The sequence below is a fragment of the Somniosus microcephalus genome, chromosome 3, assembly GCF_052327205.1.
Source record: "Somniosus microcephalus isolate GS21.2 chromosome 3, FLI_Smic_1.0, whole genome shotgun sequence".
NCBI lineage: Eukaryota > Metazoa > Chordata > Chondrichthyes > Squaliformes > Somniosidae > Somniosus > Somniosus microcephalus.
Window position 1 is genome coordinate 327,223,405 of NC_140989.1, and position 19,060 is coordinate 327,242,464.

The 19,060-nt window shown below is 43.9% G+C and overlaps 1 protein-coding gene across 4 annotated transcripts; it reads left to right on the forward strand.

Annotated features, from left to right (window-relative positions):
- Positions 1 to 874: 874 nt before the first annotated feature.
- LOC147122210 (phosphoserine aminotransferase-like) lies at positions 875 to 14,206 on the forward strand. 4 transcript variants are annotated; one of them, XM_085983116.1, is made up of 10 exons: positions 875 to 1,049; positions 4,367 to 4,439; positions 4,512 to 4,581; positions 6,134 to 6,339; positions 6,431 to 6,603; positions 7,866 to 8,012; positions 9,867 to 10,036; positions 12,354 to 12,482; positions 13,200 to 13,337; positions 13,587 to 14,206. In XM_085983116.1, the coding sequence occupies exons 1-10, from the start codon at positions 987 to 989 to the stop codon at positions 13,690 to 13,692; spliced, it is 1,275 nt and encodes a 424-aa protein (XP_085839242.1). In that variant the 5' UTR covers positions 875 to 986; the 3' UTR covers positions 13,693 to 14,206. The 4 variants fall into 4 exon arrangements, with proteins under 4 accessions (XP_085839242.1, XP_085839243.1, XP_085839244.1 ...); XM_085983117.1 differs by having other exon boundaries at positions 876 to 1,049; positions 4,367 to 4,427; XM_085983118.1 differs by lacking the exon at positions 7,866 to 8,012 and having other exon boundaries at positions 878 to 1,049.
- Positions 14,207 to 19,060: the final 4,854 nt, after the last annotated feature.

The following is a 19,060-nucleotide window of genomic DNA, read 5'->3' on the forward strand; positions in this document are numbered from 1 at the left end:
CCTCTTCCCTCTCTCCCCTTCTCCTCTTCCCTCTCTGTCTCTCTCTACTTCCCCCACTCAGATGTCGCGGACGGAGCGCGGGCGCGGGCGCGCCGCCCGAAGTTTCCCGCTCGCTAACGGCCTTGCCGGCTCCCGCGGGCCGCTCGCACTGACCGCGCATGCGCCGCCCGCACTCACCGCGCATGCGCCGCCCGCACTCACTGCGCATGCGCCGCACGCAGTGGCCGTCCATCAGCCGCGCGATACGCGTGGGACCTCAGCAACGGCACCGGACCTCAGGCGCTAGGCAGGGGGAGGAGCCGGAGAGAGGGACAGAGGGGAGGGGAGTGGGGGAGGGGTGGGGAGGGAGAGAGGGGAGGGAGGGAGGGGAGGGAGAGAGGGGAGGGAGGGATAGGACACGGAGAGGACATGACAGGGAGAGGGGGGACACACAGGGGCAGGGAGACCAAACGCCCCAAAATTGCCCTCGCGCCCCAAAATTGCCCTCGCAACGCAGGGCTCCCCAGCTAGTATATATATATTTAAAACAGAAGTACAGGGTATGAAAACATTATGTAAATCAAAACTAGTTTCTTTCTTAGACGTTAGGTTTCCAGTAGGGAATTTCTTTGTGAAGTTAATCAAAACATATTTTTATTAATCTCTACTAAAGTATAATCTAAGTGCGTTTGTTAAATACTTGAGGTATTCAGTCGGAATTAATGGGAGTTGTTAGTTTGCCTTATGGCTGAATTCTGGTGCAATCGGTGCCATTCTTGCACTAAGCTGCTGCGATCACGCAGCCACCTCGTGCACCAGGAGCGGATAACCAATTGGATACCACGTCAGCCTCCGAAGAACCAATTAGAAGGCTGAATACAATCGCCATGTGAAAACAGCCAATAAGAAGCGCAAGCTGTGTTGTAGAATTCGGTGCCGTCGGGGGAGAATTCCAGTTAAAGTGAAGCGAGAAAAAGAGATTGTGCAAAATACACACCCATCCCGAAATGGAAAACGGTAGGAAGCAAGTGATTAACTTTGGCGCTGGTCCTTCCAAGCTGCCACTGCCGGTGAGTTACTTTGTGTTCCCTTTCTGTTAACCAAGCGCGTTGAGAATGAACTACTTTTGCCTGAAGCGGACTTAATGTTTGGCGTGTCGGAGCATTCAACTGAAAACCGATTGGGCTTGAAATGTCTGTGTATATCACAACAAATGAATAGAATGGATGTCTCTGCTGGAAGAACGCGTTTGCACTTCCTTTGAGTCGTGGTATCGAATTCAAAGATACAGCTTTTTGATGAGTATCAACTTACTACTGATGGGGGTTGGAGAGAAAACCTTTTTTTAAAATTGCAAACTTTAATGAGGACTATCTTTACACATGCTGCTCTTTCGGAGCTAGATATTAAGAGACCCATTAAAACATGATGTCTGTCGTCTTCTGTGCCTTTTTTGACGTGCCTCCACTCTGGTTTCTTCCCCCAGTGGTAGAGGTGAGAGAATACTTGCAGCTGTTGTGATTTTTCTTCTAAATGATTATTACTTGATATCCCTTTAGGAAATGTTGGGCTGCTTATTAACATTTAAATTGCATATTTGATATGTATGCCTGCTGTTGAGTGCATTGGCAATAAGCTCCAATAGAAATTTTATATTTCCCATTGTGCCTAGCTTTGTGGTTTCTTGTTGAGATTGCTAATTTAAAGTTAACCAGTGCTGAATTATTGGTAATTTTGTGATGTAGATTATTCCCACAAGGTTGAGACTGGCTGGTTGGGATCATTCCTGCAGTTTGAGAAGCTTTCATTTAGTCAGTCAAAGGTGATGTGAACAACTTTCTAACTCCATGGTGCCCAATCATTGCAGTCAGATATTAAATCTAGTCAGAGACAGTATGCGGTAGCTACAGTTGTTACAGCGGAGAATACTACACAGTAGTTTACCTTAACCAGTGGTTATAAACAAATCTAGGAAGTATATAGGTATTTTAAATTGGTAGGTATCACTGGTTTACTAAGCTATGTTACAGCCACCAGCTGAAACAATATTTGTTTCCTCCTGGTACTCTGCAGTTGGTTCAACATCTGGCAACTTTATGCTTCCTAAACTGACACACTCACCAATATGTAATAAAAACAGAAAATGCTGAAAATACTCAGCAGCATCTGTGGAGAAAGACAAACTAAGTTAATGTTTCAGGTTGATCTCCTTTCCTATGTATTCATTTCCTTTTGCATTAGTTCAGTACCACTTTTAGTCCTTTTGTTTATTTAAGTGACTACAATAGCTGTTTTATTGCTGCATTTTGGGTCTTGGGGGAGTGACCTGACTGTGCCAGTCTCCTACATTTACCAGTTGAGTGCCAGTCTCTTGCTGCTATTTGTACTTGTTGCATTGCAGATATGCAAACTGGATGTGATGCTATGTATAAGTGAAGTTCTGACATTCCTACCAGTAAAGACACTGCTACTGTTTAGAATATAATGACTGGTAGCAGTCAAGAAGATTTTTTTTTTTTTTTTTTTAAGGGTTTCCCAAGCTGCTTTTTTAAAGTTTATCCTCATTGTCACTGGTTGTGCAGATGTCCCAACATTGCCTGAACAATATAATTGTCCAGAAACTTGAGGCGATTCACGGAGTAGCTCTTAATCGCCACAAGTTGCTGGACAATTTGCACATTAGTAACGGCATCTGTCGTTCACATGCCATTATTTTTTTTCAGCAATTCCAGCCCAATGTCTTATTTGTGTCTGACCATAACTGGATGCTGTACTCTCTGGTATGATCCAGACAGCTGTACAATTTTATCATGACTTCCTCTGATTTGTACTTTTTTGACTTTGTAGCTCAATATTCCGCTGGCTTTGACTGCTCCACATTGGACATGAGTATCAAGTCTATGAAGACTCCTAGGTCTTTCAGCTTCAATATTTTCAATAATGCATAACTGGGCCATTCTCATTTTGTCCTGGATAAATGTAAAGGAAGTCTGACATAGCACCTTCCCCTGCCCCCATCTATTTGTCTTGGTTGTTCACTCATGTCAGTCTTAAAAAGAACTAAATTCATATACTAGCTCTTGTGGGTATTTCTGACTCCTAGATAATGTTAAACATGATCATTCTCTGGTTGGTGTCACCCAGAGCTCCTATGATTTAGACTTTCTCTACATTATCTGGGTCATTTTATAAATACTAGATTAAAATGAGTACTGCTCTTTGATTTTTAAGGCACCTGCATTTATCCCTATATCATTTACCCTCGTGAACTATTATCACTGGGTCCCTTCCTGTCCCCTTCAGTATCATTTCCAATCTTTCCTCAAATGAATGGCTCTTGCAAACATTCAAGTGGGTTGAAGTCTGACAGAAATGCAACATCCATCATTCTTAATGCAGTCTTCTGGCAGGGGTCTTTTCTACTCTAATGAAGAGGTGTATTTTTCACACTGCAATTCAAAAGAACTTGGTACTGTACTATGGCTGAAGCATCGTACATTATGGTATAGCAGGACCCTGTATTGTGCATTTAACTCCACCAGCCGATTTCAAAGATGGTATTGATGGTTCCGGGCTCTAGCTCAAATAAATTGACCATTGTGATGACCACAGCCATCACTGGCTACAGGTTGACCATTCTGTGCTGTTTGTCAATAAGCTTTGGCAGGCAGTGATTGAGTTGGGTCAGTATTCCTGCAATATAACATGGTGGCGATCTATTCAATTCTGGCAAAACATTCTAGGGTAATGGTAGCACAGAAAGCGAAAGACAGCACATATCCCATTGATAGCGCAAGTAGGGAGAAACTGTTTCCTCTGGCAAGTGGGTCGATAGTGGTCATAGATTTAAAATAATTGGCAAAAGAACTAGAGGGGGCATGAGGAGAAATTATTTATTTCAGAGGGTTGTTATGATTTGAAATACACTACCTGAAAGGGTGGTGGAATCAGATCTCGCAGGCACTTTCAAAAGGCAATTGGACATGTATCCTGTTCAACATTTCATGTAACAATGTTGAACTTAACTGTGATAATGTGACTATTACAAATATCTTTATCAAAAGATTTTTTTTAAATCTGAGTTTTATAATAATGTAATGTCACCAGTGAACCTTTAAACATCAGACTTGGTTCTGAATATATGGGCTTGTTGTGTCCCCTGGTATATTAAAATCCAAGTAATATCTTGTTTTGTATCTGAATAGTATGTTAATGAATACATATTCCCTATAAAGGCAATGGAGGGAAAAATTAATGGAAATTGAAATGGCAAAATGTTAGAAACATTTGAAGGTCAGTCAGCATTTGACAAAAGGTCAGTGCTGTGTTGTGATAAATGATCGACTGGTGTGCCCTTGGCTTAATGGATGGTGTTTCATATCTCCAGGTCTTGCTTCAAGCACAGAAAGAGCTGCTGGATTACAAAGGACTTGGAATTAGTGTTCTAGGTGAGCTCCCAAGTAAGTAGATTATCTTGATGTCAACTGGTCGTCATGTTTTCTTCTTCTTACTCCATTCTTTTCTTCTAACAGAAATGAGTCACAGATCTTCAGACTTCATCAAAATTATCAACACAACAGAAGATGACCTGCGAGAGTTGCTGTAAGGAGCAAGAGCACTTAAATCCAGTTGCTACAGTTGAAATTTCACAGGATATACTCAACATTATAAATACCTAAGTGAGGGTGTGATTGAACACTATTGGATGAGATCAGCTGGAATAAATAGTTGCAGGTTTTAAAGTGTAAAAAAAAACTCACTCACTTGTGTATGTATGTCTATATAGATAGCAGTGGGCAGTTTGATGGTATTAAAATGCCTCTTGAGTGATATACCAATATAATCAAGTGTAACCTGTTCACTGACTCTTGGGAATAGAAATTTACAGCACAGACGGAGGCCATTTGGCCCATCGTGTCTGTGCCGGCCACAAAACAGCTAACCAACCTAATCCCACTTTCCAGCTCTTGGTCTGTAGCCTTGTAGGTTATGGCACTTCAAGTGCATATCCAAGTACTTTTCAAATGCGATGAGGGTTTCTGCCTCTACCACCCTTTCAGGCAGCGAGTTCCAGACCCCTGCCACCCTCCTGGTTAAAAACAATTCTCCTCAACTTCCCTCTAATCCTTCTACTAATTAGTTCAAATCTATGCCCCCTGGTTGTTTGCTAAGGGAACTAGGTCCTTCATAGCCACTCTATCTAGGCCCCTCATAATTTTATATACCTCAATTAAATCTCCCCTCCTCTGTTCTAAAGAAAACAACCCTAGCCTATCCAATCCCTGCCTCTTTTTACTCCACCCCCCACATAGCCAAAACTTTCCAGTCCCGGCAACATTCTTGCAAATCTCCTCTGGACCCCCTCCAGTGCAATTGCATCCTTCCTGTAACATGGCTTGTGTGTTCTGCTGATGTATGTAATTGGTTAGCCAGAGAATCTGTTCGCTTGAATGACCGTGTTAACATCTGCAAATTATGCATGAATTTTTATGTTTAAAAATGAGTGATCTTTCTGATGAATTTTTAAATTGTATTGGTTAGATTTGTTTAAATAGTGCAGTGTAGCGATGGTGGTTAAGCAGATGGGTGACTTATTACATATGTTAAGTAACTAGGAATTAATGATTGCATTATATAGTTTTAAAGTATTTTGGATGAGACTTTAAATCGAGGCTCTGCCTGCCTCATTGGCTGGACGTAAAAGATCCCAAGGCACTATGCAGAGAGTAAGGTAGTTGTTCTGGTCAACATTTTCCCCTCCATTAGTACAGCTAAAACAGATTATCAGGCCACTTATTTCATTGCTGTTTGTGGGATCTGTGTGCAAATTGGCTGCCACCTTTCCCTACATTACAACAGCAGCTACACCTCCAAAAGTACTTCATTGACTGTGAAGTACTTTTGGGATGTCCTGAGATCATGTAAGTGCTGTACATGTTATATAATGATGCAATGCTGCAGTTGGGAGAACAGCTATTATAACTTTGAAATGATTTTCTGCAAACTTACAATGAGGAAGGCTAAACTATTTTTGAAATGAAATTAGAACATAATCTCTTTGATGCAAAAGGCCACAACAGTAATCTGTGTCTTCTCCTGGAGGAGGAGGAGATTCACCTGCAATCTTATGACTCCTGTGTGTATCTTCATGCAGAAATATCCCTGAAAACTACAAAGTGATTTTTCTCCAGGGAGGTGGAACTGGTCAGTTCAGTGCTGTCCCTTTAAATCTTATTGGATTGAAAGAAGAGAGGTGTGCAGATTATGTGGTTACTGGATCCTGGTCTGCTAATGCAGCCAAAGAGGCAGCGAAATATGGAAAAGTGAACATTGTCCACCCCAAGCTTGATGCATACATAAGTAAGAACCTATATGTTGGCTGTAGAAGTTTAACTGATCCATTACTGCAGACTTGAGATATTAGATGCTTAAGTTTTCTCTTTTATTCCAGGCATCCCTAATCCAAGTAGCTGGAATTTGAACCCAAATGCCTCTTATGTCTACTATTGTGCCAATGAGACTGTACATGGTGTGGAATTTCCCTTTGTCCCAGACACAAAAGGAGCTGTTCTGGTCTGTGACATGTCATCAAGTTTTCTTTCAAAGCCGGTGGATGTCTCCAAGGTATGTCCTAAACTTCAACTTTCAAGGCAACCTTTGCCTCTACATTGCAGTGGGTATCTAGTCCACTGGAAAAATTGTTCCGTGCAAGTGAGATTTCAGTTACATGGAGCGATTTAGAGAAACTTGGGTTGCTCTCCTTGGAGCAGAGAGCTTCAGGAGAGATTTGATAGAGGTGTTCAAAATCATGACTGGTTTTGATAGAGTAAATAAGGAGAATCTGTTTCCAGTGACAGAAGGGTCAGTAACCAGAGGACACAGCTATAAGGTCATTGTCAAAAGAACCAGAGGCGACGTGAAGGAGAAAAAGTTATACAGCAAGTTGTTGTGATCGGAAAGGATGGTGGAAGGAGATTCAATAAGTTTTAAAAGGGAATTGAATAAATACTTGAAGTGGAAACATTTGCAGGGGCAAAAGGGAAAGAGCAGGGGAGTGGGACTAATTGGATAGCCCTTTCAAAGAGCCAGGACACATGCATGATGGGCTGCATGGCTTCTGTGCTATATCATTCTATGAACTGTTTGAGAATCTCAATCTGGTGTTCAGGTGACCCAAAGGGCACCACAAAACCTAAAGTGGTTTATTTTGACAGCAGCTTGGATTCTTCATACAGTTGCTACAGGACACTACTTGGGTGAGAGTTTGGGTGTATTGATGGATAGCCTGCTGAAACTGTGCAGCAACCAGTAAGGAAAGCTAACTTGGATCTGGATAGAGCACAAGTGTTAACTACGCTCTGTATAAGGCACTTTAAACAGGGCAACAAACATGTGGAATAAACTGCCCAGAGAGGTAGGTATTAGAAACATTTTGAAGGAAAATCTGGTAATCTAAGGCACAGACAATTTAAGATAATTAACTTTTAAGGAGCAGTCAGATGGCCTACCCGGTTGTTTGATTCTTCCCTTTTTTTTTAAACCAAAAGTTAAATTGAAATAACTCTTAACGCTTGGGCCAGGCCTGTTCTCACTAAACTTATGACCACAACTTCTCTTCCTCACCCCCTCCCCCATGCTAAGCTTAGAATCCCTCGAATGAGTTTTCTGCCCTTCCCACAACACCAAAATGGGTCACCGGAATGTTCCCTGATTTTTGGGTTGGGGATTTTTTTTCTCTACAAGTGGGAGGGCACTTTAGGAGTTATGATACTTAGTTGCATCGTGACTGTTTTGGGTAAGCCTGATTGACATGCTGGTCTTTTCCTGTCTTATCTTTTAGTATGTTTTATACCCAATTGACTATTATTACTCCTCACTTTCTGCAGCCTTTGATACGGCTGACCATGCAGTTCTCCTCCAACACCTCTCCTATTGTCCAGCTTTACGGAAGTACACTTGCTTGTTCCACTTTTAACTATTCGATTCTTGCTAGAGCATCTCTAGCAATGGTTTCTCTTTCTGCCCTCTTCACGGTAAGCTCAAATCCACCAAGGATCTGACCTTGGCCACACTCGTCTTCTCATTTATATGCTGCCCCACAGTCTTCTCATTTTATATGCTGCCCCACAGTGACATCTGAAGTCATGACCTTAGTTTCCACATGTGCACTGACTCCCACCTCTACCTCCTCCACCTCTTGCCGCCTCCCCCCCCCAGTGCCACTGCTGTAAGATTGAATTCCAATCCTGATTGAGCCATAACTTTTCTTCGACAGCACCTCTCAAACCAGCGACCTCTACCACCTAGAAGGGCAGCAGGCACATGGGAACACTACCACCTGCAAGTTCTCCTCCAAGTCACACCCCATCCTGACTTGGAAATATATTGCCATTCCTTCACCGTTGCTGGGTCAAAATCCTGGAACTCCCTCCCTAACAGCACTGTGGGAGTACCTTCACCACACGAACTGCAGTGGTTCAAGAAGGCAATCCCCATCACCTTCTCAAGGGCACTTGGGGATGGGCAATAAATGCTGGCCTTGCCAGTGACTCCCACATCCCATTAATAAATTAAAAAAAAAAAAAAAAATAAAAATAAAACTTCCTCTAGCTAAACATTGGGGAAACCAATTCCCCTGCCACAAACTCCATGTCACCATCTGACTCCCTTTTCCCCTCCACGCCACCACTATCTTGGGCTGAAGCAAACAGTTCCCAAGTTATGTTTCAGATCCCAAATTCGCTCCACAAGGACCACTTAATTTCCCTTCCATAACCTCATTTGCCTTTGACTATCTGCCACTGAAAACCTTATCTATGTCTTTGTCACCTCCAAATATTTACTATCAATGAAGGCTTGGAGCATCTAGTGAGAAATAATGAAAAATAGCTTAACGATACAGAAGTCAGTATTACTATCTTTGTATTTTGAGAATGTATTCTGTGTGCTAAAACACATGGTTCAGATTAGGTTGTTGGGATTCTGCAGACCAAAGCTAAGCAAGCAGGATGTGTTGACAATTTAAGAAGCAAAGGACTTGTTTAAAGAATTATAGCATGTCTGGTTTAAGTTCTGCAAAGAGTGTGATGTTTATAACCGTGCAAAATTTCTTGTATTATGAAATGCCATCTACATTCCAGTGAGAATGAAGTATGTGGTGCAACATTAGCACCTACTGATTTCAGCATATACCTCCCCATCGCATATACCTCCCCCCTCTCCTCTTTTAACACACTCCTTAAAACCCAACTCTTTATGACCAAGCTTTTGGTCACCCCTCCTAATGTTTCAGATTTGAACATATAATCTAGGCTGACCCTTCGGGGGGCGGGGGGGATTTTAACGTGGGTGGGGAGCTAAATGGCCAAAAAATGGAGGCTTGTCTGGAAGCTAGCTCCAACCCGCCAACCTCCAGGTTTTACTGCAGCAGGACAAGGGGTGGGCAGCCAGCCCCGTCCCAGGAGGCGGATTGGCATTTTAAATGTTAGAGGCTGGAAACCTTGGATTTAACCTGCTTTGCAGGTTTAACTGTGGCCAGCCGGGTTTTCTTGGGCTCCTGGGAACCTGGCAGCTGCAGCGCAGTGAGGCGAGACCAGCATCGGGATGCGCTCCATGTGGGTCAGGAGGAGCAAGAGTGTCCTGGCCAACATTTATCACTCAACAGATGGATTTTTCTACCTACAGGATCCCTGGATTTTCTGGACTTCAATGTAACGGCAAACTCAGTCAGAATACCTGGTAGCTAACTCCTACTTACTGCAATTTTTAGCTTAAATCTGGTCAGGAATAGGACTACTGTGGGAGATCAAGTGATTAGTTTGTTTGCTATTGGGAATTTGATGGGAGCTTACAAAGTAACAAGACTGCGAATTTATTCCCTTCTACAGTTTGGTATGATTTTTGCTGGTGCCCAGAAGAACGTTGGTTGTGCTGGGGTGACTGTGGTAATAGTCAGAGAGGATCTTGTGGGATTTGCACTGAAGGAGTGTCCAATAGTTTTTGACTATAAAGTGCAAGGGAGTAGCAATTCTCTCTACAACACGCCACCAAGCTACAGGTAAAATGAAAATCCAAGCCATTTAACTTGTATGACTAAATTCTTGGTGCAGTTATTGGTTTAGTTGTGTTCTTTATTCTGTTCCATGTGGCAGCTTCCTTTTAAGAGAAGGCAACAATTTCTATGTACTTTGTCAATAGAGAACTAAATTTGCTGTCAAAATAATGTTGAGGCTAATGGCACATGCTGTTATTTGCGTAAATGGTACAACAACTTCAGGCGTGGAGCAGATGCTCGGTTAAATGCCAGTACCCAAAAGTTGCAGTCCGAGTTGCTCCACTCCACCGTTCGCTTTGCAAAATGGCTTTTTGCTGTCTGCCTCACCATTGAACTGTATTGAATGACATGAAGTTGCTGTAATTGCATGCTAAATCTGAACTAAACTCAACACAAAGTTAAATCTTGTCATTTCCAGTCTAAGTATACTTTTAACTATGTTAAATGTTAATTACTGCCAATCATTTTCTGGCATTGAAGAATAATTTCTCTTTTTTGTCGCTCGCTCGCTTTTTTTGTCTTGCTCGTTTGCTCTCTCGCTCTCGCTCTTTCTCGCTCTCACCTAGACGTGCCCTTCTTCTTGGGCAGTCCCTCGGAACCGAGGCTGACTTGCTTCCACATTAAAAATGAGTTCTCGGGTGACCGAGTCCAATGCGGGACCTACAGTCTCTGTCACAGGTGGGGCAGACGGTGGTTGAAGGGGCGGATGGGTGGGGTGCTTGGGTTGATGCGCGCTCCTTGCGCTGGCTGCGCTTGACTTCTGCTTGCTCCCGGCGAAGAGACTCTGTGTTCGGCGCCGTCCTGGATGCTTCTCCACTTTGTGCAGTCTTGGGTCAGGGATTCCCAGGTGTCGGTGGGGATGTTACGCTTTTTCAAGGAGGCTTTGAGGATGTCCTTGAAGCGTTTCCTCTGCCCACCTGGGGCGCTCTGGCCGTGCCGGAGCTCCAAGTAGAGCGCTTGTTTTGGGAGCTTGTATCGGGCATTTCATCAGAGCTGATTGAGCGTGGTCAGAGCTTCGATGCTAGGGATGTTGGCCTGAGCAAGAACACTGACATTGGTGCGCCTATCCTGCCAATGGATTTGCAGGATCTTGCGGAGGCAGCATTGGTGGTACCTCTCCAGTACTTTGAAGTGCCTGCTGTACATGGTCCATGTCTCTGAGGCATACAGCAGGGCGGGTATCACTGCTGCCCTGTAGACCATGAGCTTAGTGCCGGGTTTGAGGTCCTGGTCTTCAAACACTCTCTTCCTCAGGCGACCGAAGGCTGCACTGGCACACTGAAGGCGGTGTTGGACTTCGTCGTCGACGTCTGCCCTTGTTGACAGGCTCCCGAGGTATGGAAAGTGATCCATGTTGTCCAAGGCCTTGTCGTGGATTTTGATAATCGGGGGGCAGCACTGTGGCGGGGGCAGGTTGGGAGAGGACCTTTGCTTACGGATGTTTAGCGTAAGGCTCGTACGCTTTGGTGAAGGTGTTGACGACAGTTTGGAATGAGCGCAGACACCAGCATCGTCTGCATACCGTAATTCGACGACAAAGGATGGGACAACCTTGGATCTGGACTGGAGGCGACAGAGGTTGAACAGTTTCCCGTTTGTTCTGTAAATTAGCTCCACTCCAGTGGGGAACATACTGAGGGTGAGATGGAGCCCTTGCATGCTTAATGGCAGACACCATTGGATGCCCTGCTACAGTAAAATGGTCCATTGTGTTCAATAAGTGTAGTCGTGCCAATGAAATACCCATAACGCCGCTGGAAATAAGTTGTCTTGCCTGCAGTGTAAAATCCGAGTTGACATGATGCCCTGAAAGTTAATTTTGCAATATGATGTGTGTCAATACTATAATCTTTTATACTTGCCTTCCTGCCCAAGTTTAACATGGTTTTGATACACAAAGTTGTTGGGGCTCATATACTAATTAATCTAACTTCCTTTTGAATTCAAGCATATTCATGCACTGATCACCTATAATGGTACTGACATCAGGTAGGGTAGGAGCTCAATGCCTTAAGTGTGCAGACTGTGTAACACATGAGCACAGTATTAAGTGCACAGAGATTGTTGCCTAATGATCCTATCGCAAGGATGGTGGCATCTGCATTGTTGGAATAGTTCAGTGGCACACCAGAATGCATTCCTTAACCTATCGTATCTGTACTGTGCACTTGTATAGAAATAACTTTTTTTGTGTAAATTAATTTGCTAGTATAGACCTGTTGAAGATGTTTTCAGTCACTTTTTGTTCTTCCCTTCCATCTTGCCCTGTGTCTGTGAAATGTTCACAGCGTAATAACGACATAGTATTTTGTTCTTTCAGCATTTACATTATGGGCTTGGTCTTGCAATGGATTAAGAACTGTGGGGGTGCTCAAGCGATGGGACAAAACAGTGCTGCTAAATCAAAGCTGATTTACGATGTAATTGATGGATCCAATGGATTCTATGTGTAAGTTGGTGTACTTTGTTGATTTAGTGCTTGTATTTATACAGTGCTTTGAAACATTTTATGTTCGAATTAATGTCTGAACATTAAATAGTCCCTCCACTTCTGTGCCAGCAAATGGCAACTAAATTGGGCATGGTAGCTAGTGGCCCAGAGACCCTGAGTTAAATCCCACCATGCCAATTTGTGAAATTGAATTTAGTAACTCTGCTAATTTGTGGGCTAGCACAAGATGACTGAAAGCTGCTGAATTGTTATTTAAAAATCCCAACTGTTCATAATTTTCTGGGAATGGATTCTGCCACCCCTACCTGGTCTGGTCCACATGTGACTCCAGTCCCACACTGGTTGGGGTAATTTTAAGTTGGTGATTGTGTAGTATGGGTGATAGCGGATTGGCTGCCTGTTATACATCCGCATTGAAGTTAATGGGAAGGTAAAATGGGTGGCGTGTATAATGGTGGGCGATCCGATATTGCCTGTATAACATCATCGCCAAAAATTTGAAATTACCCAGTTTACTTTAAATTTCCCTCTGGGTAAATGGGGACAAGCAATAAATATTGCAGTACCACTTGCATCCCGGGAACAAAATACAGGTTTTTTTTTTTTGAGGCATTAAGGAATGGTTACAGACTCTAGGCTTAATGGTTACAGACTCTAGTCTTATTGGAAGGTCTTGATTGGAAAATACAATAAAAATCTTGTTCTTAATTTTAGGTGTCTACCTGCTTCAACCTGCAGAAGCAGAATGAATATTCCATTCCACATTGGAAATGCTAATGGGGACAGTGTTCTTGAAATGGAGTTTCTTGACAAAGCTGCTAAACATAACATGATGTCATTAAAAGGCCACAGGTAAATCTATCAATCGGTTTTAAAAAAAAAAAAAAAAAAAAAGAAGCCACATAATTTGTATAGTGGGAGTTGTGACTCTGGGTTGCTAAATTATAAAGTCAATCCTCAGGAATGCCATTTAATAGCTGCATTATTTGAATATGTAATTGCAAATGCGTCCCTTCCAAAGGCTGGAGTATGAGGTTTATTACAAACTAGCCTTTATCTAAATAGTAGCACTAATTCCATGTGCTCTGCTGTTTGTGCTAGGTCTGTTGGTGGAATTCGTGTCTCCCTCTATAATGCTGTGACCGTGGAAGAAGCTCAAAAACTGGCGGAGTTTATGATCAACTTTATGAAGGAACATCTCGTGTAAACTTTTTTTCCCCCTCTGTACCAGGCTCCAGTTTTGGTTTTACCACTGCATAATCCTATTTCTACAGTGTAGACCTCCAGCATTTTGTGTTCTGTTGGTAAGATACTTGGATGGTTCCTTTAATGTAGTTCTGTTACTACCAGAAATTGCAAATCACTCAACCAGGTACTATATTCAGTTTACCTACCTCCCAGGTGTAAACTGTGGCTTAATGCATTACCCAAGAATCATAATCTTAATCTAAAGATAGTCTCTGCTTTTTTTCCCTCAATTCAAGCTTTCCCTTTTTAAAGCTAGCCTTCTAACTGGGTGAATTGTGGTTATGGAGCTCTTTGTGGAAAAATGCAATGTAATGTTGCGAAGTACTTGCACAACTTGTAACTAAAATAAAACCTGGATATGGACCATTGTCACTTTTTTTTAATGGTGGGACTGATCAGATAATCTGGCACTTGGTGTGGCCCACATTCAACAACTATTATTAAAATAGAAATAAAAATAAACCATATTGACATTTGTTTGCATTAGATTTTTATTTACTGCTGCTCCCTGATAACCTGGCACTTCTTGGTTTGCACCATTGCATCAACATTTGGAAGAAATGATTGGGCTGAGGCTATCTTGAGTATCAAGTTCAAGTTTGGCATAAAATTGAGAACGTGGTTTACACATGTTGCTATTTTTGACCAATATGGTCCCAAACATGGTAAGAATTCTTCATGCAGAGGACTTTAGTTTAGAATAATTTGCTGCCAGGTATTGATGATAAATTGATTACACCAATATCGGAAAATTTGTGCTTCAAGAAAACTGAAGTTTAAAGGCTTCCATTTGGAGTTCCTCTAGTACGTTATGCCCACGGACAGGTTATTGCTATATTGAAAATTGCAAACTCTTTCATGGTTCAAGTCAGATAATTGTTGAAATTCCATTCTCATAAGTGACTACACTTCAAATAGTAATTAATTGCCTATTGAACTCTTTGGAATGTCCTGGGGTAATGAAAGGTGTAATTTCTTTCAGTTTAGCAGTTTTTTCCCCATGTACTGGTTTGTAGTGCCATCACAGTGTCATAGTGATTTAAAGGCAGAAATAGTTTTTTAATTTGTTTATGGGATCAGGGCGTCACTGGCAAGGCCAGCATTTATTGCCCATCCCTAGTTGCCCTTGAAGGTGGTGGTGGTGAGCCGCCTTCTTGAACAGCTGCAGTCCGTGTGGTGATGGTACTCCCACAGTGCTGTTAGGTAGGGAGTTCCAAGATTTTGACCCAGCGACGATGAAGGATCGGCGATACACTTCTAAGTCAGGATGGTGTGTGTGACTTGGAGGGGAACTTGGAGGTGGTGGTGTTCCCATGCGCCTGCTGCCCTTGTCTTGCGAGGTGGAAGAGGTCGTGGGTTTGGGAGGTGCTGCTGAAGAAGCCTTGGCGAGTTGCTGCAGTGCATCTTGTGGATGGTACGCACTGCAGCCACAGTACGCCAGTGGTGGAGGGAGTGAATATTGAAGGTGGTGGATGGGGTGCCAATCAAGCAGGTTGCTTTGTCCTGGATGGTGTCGAGCTTCTTGAGTGTTGTTGGCGCTGCACTCATCCAGGCAAGTGGAGAGTATTCCATCACGCTCCTTACTTGTGCCTTGTAGATGGTGGAAAGGATTTGGGGTGCCAGGAGGTGAGACACTAGCTGCAGAGTACCTAGCATCTGACCTGCTCTTGTTGCAACAGTATTTATGTGGCTGGTCCAGTTAAATTTCTGGTTAATGGTGACCCCCAGGATGTTGATAGTGGGGGATTCGGTGATGGTAATGCCATTGAATGTCAAGGGGAGGTGTTTAGACTCTCGCTTTCTGGAGATAGTCATTGCCTGGCACTTGTATGGCGTGAATGTTACCTGCCACTTATCAGCCCAAGCCTGAACCTCGTCCAGGCCTTATTACATGCGGGCATGGACTGATTCATTATCTGTGGAGTTGCGAATGGTGCTGAACGCTGTACTCATCAGCGAACATACCCATTTCTGACCTTATGTTGGAGGGAAGGTCATTGATGAAGCAGTTGAAGATGGTTGGGCCTAGGACACTGCCCTGAGGAACTCCTGCAGCGATGTCCTGGGGCAGTGATGATTGACCTTCAACCATCTTCCTTGTGATAGGTATGACTCCAGCCAGTGGAGCGTTTTTCTCCTGATTCCCATTGACTTCAGTTTTACTAGGGCTCCTTGATGGCAAGCTCGGTCAAATGCTGCCTTAATGTCAAGGGCAGTCACTCTCACCTCTGGAATTCAGCTCCTTTTGTCCATGTTTGGACCAAGGTTGTAATGAGGTCGGGAGCCGAGTGGTCTTGGCGGAACCCAAACTGGGCATCAGTGAGCAGGTAATTGGTGAGTAAGTGCTGCTTGATAGTACTGTCAATGACACCTTCCATCACTTTGCTGATGCTCGAGAGTAGACTGATGGGGCGGTAATTGCCTGGGTTGGATTTGTCCTGCTTTTTGTGGACAGGACATACCTGGGCAGTTTTCCACATTGTCAGATAGATGCCAGTGTTGTAGCTGTACTGGAACAGCTTGGCTAGAGGCGCGGCTAGTTCTGGAGCACAAGTCTTCAGCATAACAGCCGAAATGTTGTCGGGGCCCATGGCCTTTGCTGTATCATGGCCTTTGCTGTATCCAATGTGCTCAGCTGTTTCTTGATACCACGTGGAGTGAATCGAATTGGCTGAAGAATGGCTTCTGTGATGGTGGGGACCGCGGGAGTAGGCCGTTATGGATCATCCACTTGGCACTTCTGGCTCTAGTTGGTTGCAAATGCTTCAGCCTTGTCTTTTGCACTCACGCGCTGGGCTCCACCATTATTTAGGATGGGGATATTCTTGGAGCCTCCTCCTTCCGTTAGTTGTTTAATGGTCCGCCACCATTCACGACTGGATGTAGCAGGACTGCAGAGCTTTGATCTGATCCGTTGATTGTGGGATTGCTTAGCCCAGGCTATAGCATACTGCTTTTGCTTTTTAGCATGCATGTAACCCTGTGTTGCAGCTTCCCCAGGTTGGCACCTCATTTTTAGGTACGCCTGGTGCTGCTCCTGGCATGCTCTTCTACACTCGTCGTTGAACCAGGGTTGGTCCCGTGGCTTGGTGGTAATGGTAGCGTGAGGGATATGCCAGGCCATGAGGTTACAGATGGTGGTGGAATACAATTCTGCTGCTGATGGCCCACAGTGCCTCATGGATGCCCAGTTTTGAGCTGCTAGATTTGTTCTGAATCAATTCCATTTAGCACGGTGGTAGTGCCACACATGATGGAGGCTGTCCTCGGTGTGAAGAATGGACTTGGTCTCCACAAGTACTGTGCGGTGATCACTGCTGCCAATGCTGTCATGGACAGATGCATCTGCAACAGGTAGATTGGTGAGGACGAGGTGAAGTAGGTTTTTCCCTCTTGTAACTACTTGGTTGTGCTAGTGAGTTCAGGTGCTCCAAAACAGCCGCCATGAATTCAAGGTCTTGAAGCGATTCATTTGTTCTGTAATTCAGAAACCTCTTTTTTCTCTTTCTGATCCATAAACAGTTGCATCTCGCCACGCAATTCAAAAAAAGCATTTCAACACACTTTCTGTCACTAAACTGCAGTGTGAAAGGCTTTCTCCCAGAGTTTACTGCTCAAATTCTCAGCTTAAAGTATTCAGCAATTTTTGTTTGAGACAATCAGATTTGTCAATGTTTTCGGCTTATCTGGACACACATTTTAGTATGTGGTTCTTAATAAATTTTCGCACAGAAAATGGATTTGCTGGTGCAGCTCTTTTATCGTCGAGCCCATAACTTGTATTAGCAACATCACATCATTATAACGACTGTGCTAATTCCAAATGCTTATCTTCACAATTTTCCTGTGTACTTTTATTTCTTGCCATGGTTTGCTTATTGTTGTCTTTGAATGTTGTACCCTTTCACCACAGATACCTGTTGCTTGCAGATCAAGCACGTGAGCTTTCTACTCATGTCCACAAAAAATACAAATTTCTCCATTTTTCTCAATGCACAGCACTCTTGATCTAGCCTTCTCTTCTGCTATTACTTCACTGCCGCCATCATCTTCTCGTCATGTTGGGAAGAACTGCGTCAAACAGTGGCAGATACTATTGCCATCATTTGACAGTAATGGCTATTGGATGCGGTGGATCATGTAACTCATTTCAACTTGTTATGAAACTCATCTGACAGCCTTGGCTTGGGGGGGGGCCACCCTAATATTCTGGATAAAGACAAGATGATTCATGGGAAGTCTGGGCTGGATGAAACTTCTGCAGGCGAATAACAGCCTGCAGGTTTGAAACCCCTGGTTTAGACTTTGCTACTCTGCCGTAACAGGCCCTCGGCCATGTTTTCAGCTGGCTTGACAAATATCATCTCTAGTTTGCTGCAGTGTCCTCGTGATATGTAAAAAAAAAAATTCTGACTGAAATAAAATGTTTCAGATCACAAATGTTCATCAAACTTGCTCAAGTGCACTTTTGTACCTGCCAAGTAAGGTGTAACTTTGCAGCTGAAGGGTAATGTATTTCTAAATGTTAGGGCCTAGAAATTCAGTATCGCCATGTTTGGGGCGCTACAGCCCGGTGTTTGCTAAATTTAGCGCCCGGCGCCACCTTCGCCGAAATTGAGTTGCATTGCCCCAAGAGGTTGCTGCTGCGCTAAAGCAGGCGGTGCACGACTATCATAAGGCGCTAAGCCGGCGAGCCGGGGTGCTACTGTTGAAACGGATTCTTTTGCCCTCAATCTGGTTCAGTACAAACACTGAGTCGAATACTGGTTGAGTTCAACAGTTGTTTTATTCTGTTGTCCCGGGAGACTTACTCTGATACAGCACAGTTCTGACTCCAGCAGAGTCTCGACAGGTTCCACCAGAGCAAGTAATCTTTCATACAGAGTACCACATTATTATACTTGCTTTTGAGAAGACATTAACACATCTGCTCCGACGATGCCACCTTCCACACCAGTGCTTCAGACATGTCTTCCTTTTTCCGCAACCGAGGATTCCCCTCTACCGTAGTTGACACCGCCCTCGACCGTGTCAGTTCTATCTCCCGCACCTCTGCCCTCACCCCTGCCCCTCCCTCCCGGAACCACGATAGGGTTCCCCTTGTCCTCACCTTTCACCCCACCAGCCTCCACATTCAACGGATCATCCTCCGGCATTTCCGCTACCTCCAAAGTGATCCCACCACCAAACGTATCTTCCCCTCCCCTCCCCTTTCAGCATTCCGCAGGGACCGCTCTCTCCGAGACACCCTAGTCCACTCCTCTATCACCCCAAACAGCCCTTCCCCTTCGCCTGGCACCTTCCCGTGCAAGCGGAGGAGATGTAAC